The sequence below is a fragment of the Phascolarctos cinereus genome, unplaced genomic scaffold (genome assembly GCF_003287225.1).
Source record: "Phascolarctos cinereus isolate Bilbo 61053 unplaced genomic scaffold, phaCin_HiC Scaffold_7;HRSCAF=346, whole genome shotgun sequence".
Taxonomy (NCBI): domain Eukaryota; kingdom Metazoa; phylum Chordata; class Mammalia; order Diprotodontia; family Phascolarctidae; genus Phascolarctos; species Phascolarctos cinereus.
The window spans coordinates 40,431,241-40,445,713 of record NW_027556180.1 but is presented as its reverse complement, the minus strand read 5'-3'; the positions used below and the strand labels follow the sequence as shown (position 1 = coordinate 40,445,713).

General features: G+C 41.8%; 1 protein-coding gene across 1 annotated transcript in view; it reads right to left on the bottom strand.

Moving 5' to 3' along the window:
* USP13 (ubiquitin specific peptidase 13) overlaps window positions 1-14,473 on the bottom strand; it is a 140,434-nt gene that overhangs the window by 100,129 nt on the left and 25,832 nt on the right. Inside the window, exon 2 of the mRNA XM_020980773.2 lies at window positions 6,509-6,634. Coding sequence (XP_020836432.1) covers window positions 6,509-6,634 — 126 coding nt within the window. The remainder of the gene's footprint in view (window positions 1-6,508; window positions 6,635-14,473) is intronic.

Here is a 14,473-nt window from a genome sequence, read left to right as displayed (position 1 = left end):
TGCTATTGGATAGAAGGGATGGTGACAATGAAAAGCCAATCGCCTAAAAACAGGAATAGATGAAAGAAAAAACTGACACCTGAACCTAAATAATACAAAAACTGATTACTCAGTTGTAGAAGAACTAAGGCCTAAGATACAGATAGATGAGGAATTGGGGAGCTCCTCAGACATGCTCAGTTCTTTGGGATCTGATAACTATATTATTGTATTAATAATAATAATAGCCTACATCTATATAGCACTTTGATGTTTGCAAAGCACTTTACAAATCTTTTTAACCTCACAACAACTCAAGTGATTTTTTCCCCCCAGGGTCATACAACTAGTAAGTATCTGAGGCTAGGTTTGAACTCAGGTCTTCCTGACTCCAGAAAGTGACATCGTGACACATAAGCCCACTCTGATCACAAAAACATCAGACTACTGACTTCTAGACATTCAGCTATACTCTGGGGGGCATTAGACTACCTTATACTATATCATTAAATGGGCAGGCTGGGGAATGATGAGTAGGCCATCTAAGTTACTAACACTTGTGCAAATCTAGATTAAGGTTGTCCTCAATGGAATGACCCCAAGGCACCTTCACAGACCTGGCTTTGGGTCCATACTGATGATTTTCACTGGCCTGACCCTGGACGATAGAATGCTAGAACTTAGAACCAGAAGGGACTTTAGAGTTTATGCAGTCTAATCACCTCATTGTACAGAACAGGAAACTGAGGCTTAGAGAGTTCTCTTGACTTGACTAAGCTCAAACAGGTAGAATTCATAGGAGAATAACAACTCCTTGAGAACTGGAAGAGACCACAGAGGCCACTGAGTCCAACCCGTTCATTTTACAGATCAGAAAACTGAAGCTGTCACTGGTTAAGTGACTTGTCCAAGGTCATGCAGCTGGTAAATGTTTGAGGCAAGATTTGAGCTCAGGTCTTCCTGATTCTAAGGCCAGCCTTCTATCTGCTATGCCAACCCAGCTGCTCAAGTACAAAGTCCAGCACTGCTTCCAACACATCATACTCTAAGCCCAATACTTTTCTTGGCAAAATTTCAAATTGCCAGGACAGTAATATAGGGCCTCGAAGGACATCTCAATATCACATACTCAAAATTAATGTCTTCCTGTAACAAAAGGTATTCTATTTTCCCTAAAATTCCTCACTTCACAAAAAAAGGCAATGGTTCTAAAGGCAATTGCAACTTCCAACATAGATTTTTTTAAAGGAATTTAAGATGAGAAATTGTTGGAACTGGTAAAGAGTTTTTGATCATCAAACCTAAGTCCTTTATTTTACAAATAAAGAAACTGAGGCCCAGAGAGGGTATCATTTGCTGTTTTAACATCCCTCTCCCCCTCCCCTTTTTTAAAGAATTTTTAAAAGGGCTCTATTTTAGGGGCAAGGAGAGGAATTGGTGGTAAACTAGACCAAACCCTTCCTTTTACAGTGGAGGCAACTGAGGGCCAAAGTGAAGTCATTTGCCCAAGGTGACAAAAGAGGTTAGCAGCAGACTGAGGATATGAACCCAGGTCTTTTGCTTCCAAATACAACCTCTTTTCTACCATACCATGCTCTCTTCCTTCAAGGCCCAACTCAGACACCATTTCTTCCCGTTAAGTTTTCTCAGACCTGTCCCCTTTTCCCTCCTCCCATTCCTCCTAGGCTGTGCCCTGGCCTCCCTCTTATCCAATCTCCCTTGTATCTTAGTTATTTATGTCCCTATCTCCCTCTCCCCCCTTTTAGATGAAGCTGCACAAAAACTAGGTCCATGTCATTTACCTTTTTATCTTTCCCAAAATACACAGTAGATACTTAAATACATGTTAAATTTGGGAGACTGGATTGAATTAATCACTATGAGAGTTTTCTAGTGATTTTAGGAAGACAAATGTGTCTGTTTAGATTAAGAGTTCAGCTCTCTGGCCAATGACAAAAACTCAGAATGCAAGAGAGGTTGATCAAGTCTAGCCAAGATCTGTCGGATTTGAGAAAGTTCCCATGGTTTCCACCAGCAGCTGGAGTGCAAAGAAGCTACAGAGTGGGGGTGGCACCCATCATAACAAGTTCAAGGCCAATACCACTGCCAGAGGTCACAGTCAGCTTTCACCAACTGGTGGAAAGTTTTCCATTAAAGACAGACTCATGACAAGATTCCTGGCCACACTCCAACATCCAACCAAACTTATTCTACATTACCCCACATACTGTTAAGTCAAAGGCTCCATGACGCTGCACCTGTGTAGCAGGGAGTGAGTTAGGTCAGGCTTGGAATCAGCAAAGAACTGAGTTCAAATCTGGCTCTGACAGGTATTAGTTGTGTGACCGTAAGCAACATTTCCTCCCTCTCTGCCTCTGGCAACTCACTAGGAGGTGGCTACTGAGTCAGACACCAGAAGACACCACCTCTCTTTCATGGAACACCATTCCCTCCCCTAACACTCAATAGAAATTCAACAAACGGTAAGTGAAGGTACAAGAACTATGTTGGACTAGATGTTGGTCCTCAGGGGAAAATATAAGATTTTTTTTAAAAAATAATAAAAATACAACTAGAGAATCAATTATATTCTTTTGTTTTTAATTATTTATTTATCTTTATGCTATTTTGGAAGACACTGGGAGAAGGAGGAAAAATCAACATAAGGCAACAGCCTAGACTAGAAATGAAGGTTCGATTTGGAGTCACAGGGTGTGAGTTCAAATTCTGCCACTTCCTAGCTGTAAAACCTTGAACAAGCCATTCCTTCATCTGTAAAATGAGGATGTTGGATTAGGATGGCACTGTGGACAGCCAGAGGACTTTGAGTTTGAATCCCAACTCTTGTCATTTGCAAGGTAGGGGACTTTGGGCAAAATCCTCAGCCACTCCCCTTCCCTAGAAGCTCCAATGGCTCCTTACTGCCTGTAGGATAAAATGAAAACTCCAGCCTTTCTATCAACATCCCACATAACCCCACTTCACGCATCTACATTCCAGTCCAATCAGACTATCTGCTGCTCCTAAGACACCACACTCCAGCACCCAGCTCCTTGATGTCAAGCAGCCAGTCTTGGAATGTGCTGATGCCTCACTTCTAAATCAAAATATTCCTAGTTCCCCTCAAAGCTCAACTCAAATGTTACCTCTCACAGGAAGCCCATCTTGATCCCACCATATGCCAGTGCCTTCCTCCAGAAGTTACTTTTTTGTATTGAATATTTTGAATACGTGTCACTCTCCCCCCAAGAGAATGTACATTCTTTGAGGGCAGGGAACTGGTTTTTGTCTTAGACTTTCCAGTCCCTGACACAAAGTAATACATATTACTTAATTAACATTGTCTGAATGAATTCATCTATAAAACAAAGGGGTTAGATCCCTTCAGATGACCTCGAAGGCTCCTTCCCGTCCTAAACCTACAAGCCTGTGAACCCTGAGCAAAGGTCAGCAGGTGTGGTGGTTAGCGCCCACACCTCCAATGGGATTCACCTGGGTCTAGTGATAGGCTCTACATCAAAGCAGCCAACTATTCCCACCCCCAACTGCCGTCAACTATAATTACAGCAGCATCCCCCCTCCCCCACCAGTCTAGGCCCCAAATGCCCTTTAATTAGCTGATGGGCCTCCAGGCTTCTGAGGACTGTAGAGTTCAAGGTTGCCATCAGGGTTTACCCCCAGAGTCCCATGAATTCCACATTTATAGGAGCAGTCTGACTCATGACTCTACCCTATGCACTATCTTCCACGATTCCATCTGGAGCTTTATCATTAGACTTTTGCTCAATCAATCAATCAATCACCAGCCCAGCGTTCACAGCCAGCCAGCATTTCTCCTTTTGGAGAGAGACAGAGCAACACGAAAGATGACCCCTAGGATCCAGAACCCAACCAGCAAGCCGCTGTTATACTTGGAAATTTCTCTTGGCTTCCAACACAATCGCACGTGGAACCCTCTCAGAGCCAGAAAGGACTTCAGAGGCTACCCAAACAAGCATCCCTCGACAATATCACCAACAAAAGACCAGTAAGTCTTTTCTGGACACCCTTCAACAAAGAGCAGGGTGGTAGAATCAACATTTGGTTTAGTTTTTGGCTCAAACTATTACAAATTTTATTTCCAACATGTTTTGCCTGCTAGAAACATTTAAAAAAAGAGCAAGTTTTGGACTTGATGTTAGCATCTTTCTGATGGTCTAGTATTCCTTTCCAATGGCCAAGAAATAAAAATCAGCCCTTGTGCTCCTGGGCATTTCTGAAGTGTTATTAATTCTCTTTTTCCATTCACTTGACTTAAATCCCCTTTTGGCTTTATCCTAATTGACACGGAAGGACTCGTTCCTTTGGGGTTTGACTAGTGTCTTTAGAATTCTCTTACGGTTCCTAAGTTCCTTGATGCTAGGGCCTGCTTCATTTTCTCTGCATTCATTTTGTCCAGCACACAGTAGGCACCTGCTGTACTGAACCACATGCAGGGATATGAAATTTCAGGCCCACCTAGCTTAAAAGCATGATCTTCTGAAGATTCACACCAAATTCCCATCTCCTCCAATACAATAGTATTGGTCCCACCTTGGATATCAAAGCACTTTGCTTCCTTCCCTCTCTACAATCTATTAGGAAGCACCAAGAGATTTCATTTTAGGGTTTGTATTCCAAGAGCCTAGCACAGAGTCTGACAAATAAGAGACATTTAATAAATGGTTATTGATTGAATTGACGGGACACTCGAGCCCCCTCTTGTCGCCCTGATGGAGCAGCTGAAAGAATCTGTTCTGAAGTCTGCTGCCTCTTCCTCACAAGTCAGGTGTCCAGAATGGCCATCCCACCCTGGGCACAGAACTCAGAGACTGTAAACCACAGAGAGCTCCTTCTTGTTGGAAGGAAGTAATCCGTAGGCTTCCCACCACAGAAGGCTCCCCACCTCCAGCCTGAAACCCAAATACTGGCTTTCTGAGAAAGAATGTGAATGGCTCTATTCCACAGCGTGTCCCTGAGTTCTTCACCAATCAGTCAGGCTAGCCAGTTCCCATCGAGCCATACCCCAACACCCTGCTTGCTCCAGAAGGGCAGAAGCGGAAGCTCCAACCTAGACGAGTCCCACAGATTGTATACCAGAGACCACATCACTGAGTCTTATTAATTTCTTCCATTTGTAAAAAACTAAGATAGTTCGAATAAATCACTAACTTCCCAAAATGTGAAAATTCAACAACTCTAACATGTTTTCATTTTTATGTTTTGGTCTGCTTGACCTAAACACAAAGGCCAGATCTGAACTTCACAAACATCAAGGGGGTTCTCTCACTTTGCTATTTCAAAGAACAGAGCTTGCCTCAAGGAGGGCCCTCCCTCCCTCCAGGCAAAGACAGAATGGCTTTCTCCAACTGCTGGAAAGTTTCCCAACAAACAAGATGGACCCGAGCCAAGATTCCACACCACCCTCCACTAAAGAACCAAACTTGTTTTCTAATATATTGTTTATCTAACATATCGCTTTTGATCCAAAACATACCGCTTTGGTAACTATTAATATTGCTAAGTGGCATAAGCCATGAAGCAGTGTGGCCTAATGGGTAGAGTGCTGGTCCGGGAGTCAGGAAGGCCTAAATTCAAATCCTACCTTTGCCATTTAATAGTTGTGTGATGTTGGGTAAGTCACTTCTCAGTCTCAGTCTCAGTTTCCTTATCAGAAAAATGGGAATAATAAATCTCAATGGGATACGGAGAGGCTCATCAGATATAACTAACATAAAGCATCTTCCAAACTTTCAAGCTCTATATTTTGAGTCAGGGATTGTTAGCATTCATATATCTGATTCCTCCTTCCCCCACTTCCTCAACTCTTCAGGAGTAAATAAGCATATTTGCTGCCTCCCCTGGGAAATGGCCTTTGATTATTACAACCTACTGCCATTAAACAGATGGGTTTTGAAGGTTGTTGTGGGCAAAAATCTCTCCACCCTATGGCCACCCTGGGAATGAACTTCCTCAAATTCAGCAAGGCTGGTCCTAGGATGACAGGCATTCAAGCTTTCATGCTTGAAGCTGTTTGACCAAGGCAGGACATGACAAAGGTCTCACTCTCAGTCTCACACCATGACGAGGCCTCCAAGGAGGGCTTTAAAGGGACAGGGCTCTAGAAAATGGAAATTATGTTACAATATAGCCAATTCTCAGTCCTCAAACAACTGTCCATTCGGCTTACGGACCATTTAGGCCCTCGAGTCTCTTCCTTCTACCTCCAATGATCCGGCTTTGGAACATTTCATTGCTTGTCCATTGGAACATTCATCCTCAGATCTAAGAGGGCACCAAACAGCACCAATCAAAACTTTAGAGGAAGGGGAGAGTGAAATTAATGGCTGAAATCCAGAGTTGGGATTATCAATAGATTTCATTTACAGGATTATCCTTGTCTCCCCAAACCAGATAATCTAGAACTAGCCAAAAAGAATCAGAACATCCATGGAAATCATATGAGCACAACTTGCTCATCAAGACCCAATAAAAGACTTCCCTCACCTACCTCTCTTATATGCCTTTTCAGATGCATGTACACACACTGCCCAGTTTTCCGATAGTGCCTTTCCACATGCTCCCTTCCAAACGCCAGGAACGTATTCATGCACACGTAGAGACCTCCTTCGGAAATCTGAAAGACAGAGACAAGCCAACTTACTCATCTAGACAAATGAGCAAAGAGCAAGGGATCCTAGAACCTGGGGCCCATGGAGCCCCAAGGTTTCTGAGAACAGACTTCAGAGAGTCTGTGGACTTTTTCTTTTAATATTCTGATAACTGCTTTTCAATGTAATTGGTTTCCTTTGTAATTTGTTTCCTCTATATTTTATTTCATGCATTTAAAAATATTCTTCTGAGAAGGGGGCCACCAGACTGCCAAAGAAGTCCATGACACCAAAAAGGTTAAGAAATAGAAGCAAAATTAAAAATGATTCAAGCGAGGAAATTGAAAATTATTTTTCCTGCTTTGAGTTGTTTTATTTTTCCTTTCTTCTGCGACTGATCCTTTTCTTTGTAGACTCATCTATTTGCCCTCTAAAATGGGATGTCTGTGACCTTGGCCCCTGAATGACCTTGGACAAGTCACCTCACTTTTCTAGGTCTGTTTTCCTAATATATAAAATGAGATAATCGATTAAATGACCTTGAAGGTCCCTTAAAGCTATAAATCTATTATTCTATGATTAACTGAAATATTAAGTATTTTCAAAGGCAGCTACAGGAAAGCCCAAAGAGAAAACTGAAAAAAAAAATGATGAAACACTCTTCCTTCTTCCTGTTACAGAGGAAGGGGTTACAAGTATAGAATACTGCATTTGCCATCAACCAGTCATCAATTAACAAGCATCGGTTATATATCTGCTAAGGCCAGGATGGGGATACAAAAACAAAAATGAAATCATCCTTGCTCTCAAAGAGCTTACATTCTATTGAGCAAGACAACATTACATACATATATGTATGTATAAATATACATATATATATATATACCATATGTATATATAATTATTTAAATATCAACATATCTTCTATTTTTATAAATATAAATATATTATTGCAAATATATAAATATATACTATAAATATTCTATACTACAAATATTATTATTATACGTTAATACAAATATGAGCCTGTATTTATAATAATATAGAATTATTCCTGTTCCTGTTTATTTTACATATAGTGTGTACGTAAAGCCTAAATACAAAATATAGTTCATAGTCGCTGTGTTGGCTGGTTGTGCTTGCTGGGTTATGAGTCACGGTTCAATAAATGGTGTATGAATATACTAGAAAAGGAACGTAACATCAAAAGCGTCAATAAAGCTTTCAAAAATAAATCAAGCAAAATGGAGAGTCAGTGTCAAAAGATATGAAGAAATAGGTTTCGTAAGAAATATGAACTATCAAATAACAAGCTAAAAAATGTTCACAATCACTAATAATCAGAGAAAAGAAGATTTAAACATCCCTGACGTATCACCTCCTACTCATCAAGCCAAGATGGAAAACTCACTGTTGGAGAGGCTTCGGGAATACAGGATAGCAAAGCTTCAAACTGATTCAATCCTTTTGGAAAACGATATGGAATTAATGCAAGAAGAGAGGCACATTGTTCCTACCCTTTGACTCAGAGATTCCTCCAGCCTTGGGACTCCATCCCAAGGAGGCTCTTGACCACAAGAAAAGACCCATACGCATAAAAATGCCTGTAGAATTTTCGTGATAAAGCAGGGAACAAAATGTTTGTTTTGAGATTGGCAAATGGCCTAACAAATTAGGGCATATGGGTGTAATGGACCATAACTGTGCCATGAAGAATGATGGACAAGGAGACTTCCTACAACAGCGTAGTGAAGAGTGAAAAAAGCTGAGCCAAAAGAACAACACACCCCTGGTACAATGCAAAGAGCCCTAGTTCTGGCGCCAGAAGGCTGGGGTTCAAACCCACCTCTCACACTTATTACAAGACAACCATTTCACCTTCTGTGACCTCAGTTTCCTCATCTGTAAAATGGAAGTGTTGGTTGAATTGGACATCCGCCACGCTCCTTTCCAGTTCTGAGTCTGTGACCATTAAACCTGTCCCAAATCCCCACGACCATATCCCTGACCAGCAGTTAACTAGCCTCCAATGAGCAGGGAGTCCCACTATTTCCCAAGGCAGTGCCCATCTTGCTTCCACAAATCTAATCAGGAAGCAGCTTCTCTTGACATCAAAGAACATGCAGCATATTATCTATCAGACTTATGGAGAGATGAACAATTTATGGGTAAAGAGATAGAACTCAGTGCGAGGCATACAATGGATAACTTCAATTACATTAAATTTTAAAAATTGTGTACAACAAAACAAATGTAGCTAAGAGAAGAAGGAAAGCAGAAAATGGAGAGCGGGGGTGGGGGGGGAAATACTTATAGACAGTTTCTCAGATCAAGTTGTCACATCTCAAATATTTTGACAACTTCTATCCTGGATTCCTACTTTGGCTCTCTGGAGCTAACTAGAACAAGTCAAATCCTGGCTGTGCCTTTCGCCTACATATAACCCTGGGTGAATCATTTTTCCTCTCTCAGCCTTAGTCTTGTCACCTGTAAAATGGGGAAAATAATAGCATCTACCTCCCAGGGTTGCTGTGAGGATCAAATGAGATAATATTCAAAGAGCACTTTGCAAACCTTAAAGTGCTACATAAATACTAGCCATTGCTTAGTATTGTTATTAATATTATTATTGGCTATGAAAATAAAAATAATAACAATAAAATAAGGGGGCTGGGCTAGGTGAGGTCTAAGGTCCCTTCAAACCTTTAAATCTATAATCCTATGGTTGTTCTTCCACGCATCCCCTCCTGCCAAGCGTCCCTATAATAATAAAAATAATAATAGCTAGGATTTATAGAGTACCTACTATGTGATAAGCCCTTTGCAAAGATATCTCATTTGACACTAACAACCATGCAAGGTCAGTGCTATGATTATTCCCATTTTACAGTTGAGGAAACTAAGGCAAAAAGAGGTTACCCAAGGTCACACAGATAAGTATTGAGGCCAGTTTTTAACTCCAGTCTTCCCAACTCATCTATCTCCCTGAGTTTAAATCTGGTCTCAGACACTTACTGGCTGTGTGACCCTGGGCAAGTCACTTAACCCTGTTTGCCTCAGTTTCCTCACCTATAAAATGAGCTGGAGAAGGAAATGGCAAATCACTCCAGGATCTTTGCCAAGAAAACCCCCAATGGGGTCATGGAGAGTCAGACACGACTGAGCACCAACTTCCTGACTCCAGGTCCAACGCTCTATCCACTGCTCCACCCAGCTGCCTCTTCTTCAACCAATAGATCCACGCTGAAAGTCACTCCCATTGCTACAGCATGATTCCTAGTCCTTTTCAAGGACTTGCCAAATGTCCTTGCTAGAAGATGATACCAATGAACACAATGATCCAGATGGAATCTTAAAAGAGCAGAGTACAATAGGAATTACACTTGTCATGTTATGGACATTAAGGCCCTCTTAAAGCATCCTACAGATCCCATTAGCTTTGGGGGCTGCCTGGTCATGCTGTTGACTCTTATGGAGCTTGCTATCCACTCAGACCCCCAGGTCTTTCATATTGCTTCAGCACCCCTGCTCCCATTCTTTCTTATGCAGTTGATTCTTTAAACCAAAGTGTCAAATTCTCAAATACTGGTAAACAGATTATGTAGAGAGACCTATGGCTCAAGTACACAAAGAAAGATATGATTTTGTTACAGGTATTCGTTCCATTATTATTGTTGTTTCTATTCAGAGATATGTGTTTAGGTCCCACCTTGGGTCCTCCTACCAGGTCTACTCACTTCCCCATCTCAGCTTCTTTGCCTTTGTCCACCCCACACAGGGAATCACTTGGGTACCTGTGGCCTACCCACTCCCCTACAAAAGAAAACACCCCATTACCACAGCCTCTGCAAAACCTCCTGAATTTTTTATTTGAATATATTGCACAATTAATTCCACAGCACCACATATATCAGTCAACAAGCTTTTATTAAGCATCTATTCTGTGCTAGGCACTGGGGCAAATTTTAAAACGAAGCAGTTCCCTCCCTCAAGGAGCTTACATTCTAGTGGGGGACCCAACATCTATACATGTAAATATATAAAAATGTATACAGTATAAATACAAGGTAATGGACAGGATAGTGGGAGGTACTAGCAGCCAGGGAGGATCAGGACAGGCTTCCTGTGGGAGGGAGTAATGAGCTGAGCATTGAAAAGGCCGCGGTGAGGACAGAGGGCATTCTAGGCAAAGGCACAGAGATGAGAGATGACTTGTGAAGAAGACAGCGCAGGTGAGGGCAAGTCACAGAAGGACTAGAAAAGCAGGCTTATCCCAAGTTGTGAAGGCTTTTAACGCCAACAGAGGAATAAAGCCTTCACAGCATCTGAGATAGTTCATTGAACAGCACAGACATATACAACCAAATCAAAAAGTCCACTTCTCTGGGCCAAGACATGAAAAGAGACTTGGGATAAGAACAGCTAACATTCACATAGACCCAATTATCTGCCAAACACTGGACTAAGAGCTCTTTAATTATTATTTCATCTGATTCTCACAACAACCCCGGGAAGTAGGTGCTATTATTTTTTTTTGAAGGTTTTAATTCTTTATTGAGAAATACTTTTCCAGACTCTGTAAATTGGACACTTCAAATAAAAGCAATTCCCGATAAAACCAAAACAAAAATACTTTCAGAAAAGCTTTTAGAAGAGAAAAATTAAATTAAATTAAATTAAATTAAATTAAATTAAAGGTTAACAAGGTCCAGGCAACACACAAGAAACCTGCAAATTTTGACCACTGAAAAACTTCTTAGGTTTTCAAGAATTGACCTTTCAAATTGATTTTTCCCCAAGAAAAAACATCCAGAATGGTAGCAGCTTCTTCTGCCGGCTCTTGTTCAGCCTGTAGTACCGTGAAGAAGTCTCCACATGTTGAGTGAACAAACATCTAATGAAGGGGCTATTTAACTTCAGAGTATCCAGTTTTTCTGGTCTAAGAGGTAGCAGCAACCACGGCCACCTTCTGAGCAGCTTCCTTCTTGGCATGAACGGCTTCCTCCACCTTTGACCGGAGGGATTCTGGAGACTCCAGCATGTGCAGCAGTTCTGAATTATCAATCTCTAGCAGCACACCTGTAATCTTCCCCACTAAGTTATTGTGCATGGTTTGAATCAATGGGAACAAACACTCTCCCAGCATCTGCTTCTGTTCCTGAGGAGGAGCAGCAGCCAGCATGGAAGCTGTCAGGGGCTCCTGGCCTTGCACAGGGATTGCTGGCTGAGGTGTCTGCAAAGGCTGGATAGCTGGATGGGGGCTTCGGACACTTGCAGCATATTTGTAAGGAGGAACAGCTCTCGGTGCAGGGGTAGCTACAGAAGGTCTAGGAGATAAATTTTGCACAGCAGTGGGCACCCCCACTCGCTGAAGTGTAGTAGGGAGACCTCGAGAAGCCTGGGTATTACTGGCTGGAGTCAGGTGGCGAAGAGTTGGACGTGGCCCCAACTGGCGAATGGCATTTGGCACTCCTTAGAAGCCTTGAGGTCTTCCACCTTGTTGCCATCAAGGATTAGGTCTTATTTGGGCTATTTGATTGGGAGCATAATAAGGAGTAGATGCTATTATTTATCCCATTTTACAGATGAGGAAACTGAGGCAAACAGCATTTAAGTGACTCACTCAAGGTCACATGGCTAGTAAGGGTCTGAGGCCAGATGTTAACTCAGCTCTTCCTGACTCCAGACCTGGCACTGTATACACTGAGCCACCTAGCTGCCCCTAGAAGATGTTATAAAGGTTTTTGCTTAGAACACTAAATGGTTCCAGGAACAGAGAAGTAACCTCAAAAATATGTGTATTTTACGTAATTGGAAAAAATTAAAATTATGTTCCTTTGTGGAGACGGAGTTCTTGAGGGGAAAAGAATAAACCATTATGAGCTATTTAAAAAGATGAGCAGATAAAGCAACGACTCCATTCGTTTCCATCAGAAAAGAATAATTCAATAAAGAAATGTGGGGGGAGGCAGATGTAATATAGATTAAATAAAACCAGAATTTAAGTTCTCAAGATCTTATCCTCTGCTATGATTAAGGCTGTTTTATAAAAACAGAAACCAAGCAACAAGAAGAGAGCATAATCAATCAATAATTATTAAGCTCCTGCTGCATGCCAGTTACCACGCTGGGTGTTGGGGATGCAAACACAAAGGATACGATCCTTAATAATAATATCTAGCATTTAGATCGAATTTTAAATATTTTACAAATATAATCTCATTTTATCCTCACAACATCCCTAAGAGATAGATGCTATTATTATCCCCATTTTACACAAAAGGAAACTGAGGGAAACAGGGGGTAAGGGAATTGCCCAAGATCACACAGCCATAAGTGTTTGAGGGAGGTTTTAAACTCAGGTCTTCTTGACTCCAAGTCCAACATTCTACTGTACCATCTAGTCTCAAAGAGCTCATAGTCTAACAACAAACATGTTCATGTGTAAGTAAATGGATTGGGACTGAATACGTGGGCTCATTTGTAGAGGGGACTTCTGGATGAGGAAGCTCCCTCCACTAGTAAAGGGTAGCACCTTATGGGATAGGATAGGTGACTTGTTCAGGGTCACATAGCAAGTACATATCAGAGGCAGGATTTGAGTTCAAGTCTTCCTGGACCAGAGGCTAGCTCAGAAACCCCAGAAATTACCATGACATATTTCTCCCTTTACTTGTCTGTATACAAGCTGTTTCCCTCCAGTAAAGAACCTAAGTTCCCTGAGGACAGTTGTGTTTCAGTCTCTGAATCTCTCATGCCTATCATCATGCCCAGCACTTAATCGTCATACATGTTTGATTGACTGGTTGATTACTCACATTTCTATAACACTTGAAGGTTCTACAAAGTCATTTCCTCACAGCCTAACAAGCATTGGATGGTGGTGGTGGCAGCCAGCAGCAGCTAGCATCTCTACAGTGCTTTAAGGCTTGCAAAACCCTTTGCATGTGTCAACTGCAACTATTGTTCCTGTTTTAAAGATGAGAAAACAGGGGGCAGCTAGGTGGCACAGCGGATAGAGCACCAGCCCTGGAGTCAGGAGGACCTGAGTTCAAATCTGACCTCAGACACTTATTAGCTGTGTGACCCTGGGCAAGTCACTTAACCCCAATTGCCAAAAAAAAAAGAGAAAAAAGAATCAGGGTGATGTGATTTTCCATAGCCCAAAATGCCATCATCTGATGCTAATATCGGTTCTTTTGTGAACCAAGCCCCAGTAAGATGAAAAAAGCAGATCCAAAAGGTACCAAGGTCAAGAGGGACCAGCTTTAATTTGCAAAAGGGGGACGGGAATTTGACCAGTGATTTCATTGGTTTAGGCAACACCCAGTGAAGGAAGTTGCCCCTAGCAAAGCTGGTCAGCACTGGTCAATGTCTGGGGCACTGAGAGACAGCTGGTCCGGGGTCACATGGCCAGGATATACCAGATGTGGGAACCGAACCCAGGTCTTCCTAATTCTACCTATACCCACTGTCATCATAGATCCTTAATATCTATGTTGTATACATACATGTAGGTGTGTATACACAAAGTATGCACATGCGTATAGGCTTATACATATTTATATGTGTATATACACATATATGTACATTCGTATGTATGTAAAAGGAGAAGACTTTAAGTTTAGAAAACACTTTACACACATAAAACATAGAGCAAAAAATACAATAGCAATGTAGTGTCCCTGCCCCCCGCCCCCCAACAATCAGCCAGCTGAGGCCTTTCAGGCACAGTGCAAGGGAGCAATCCTGGCACAAATATCTCACACACACACACACACACACACACACGCACGCACACACACGCACACGCACACACACACGTGCGTGCACGCACACACACACACACACACACACACAGAGCA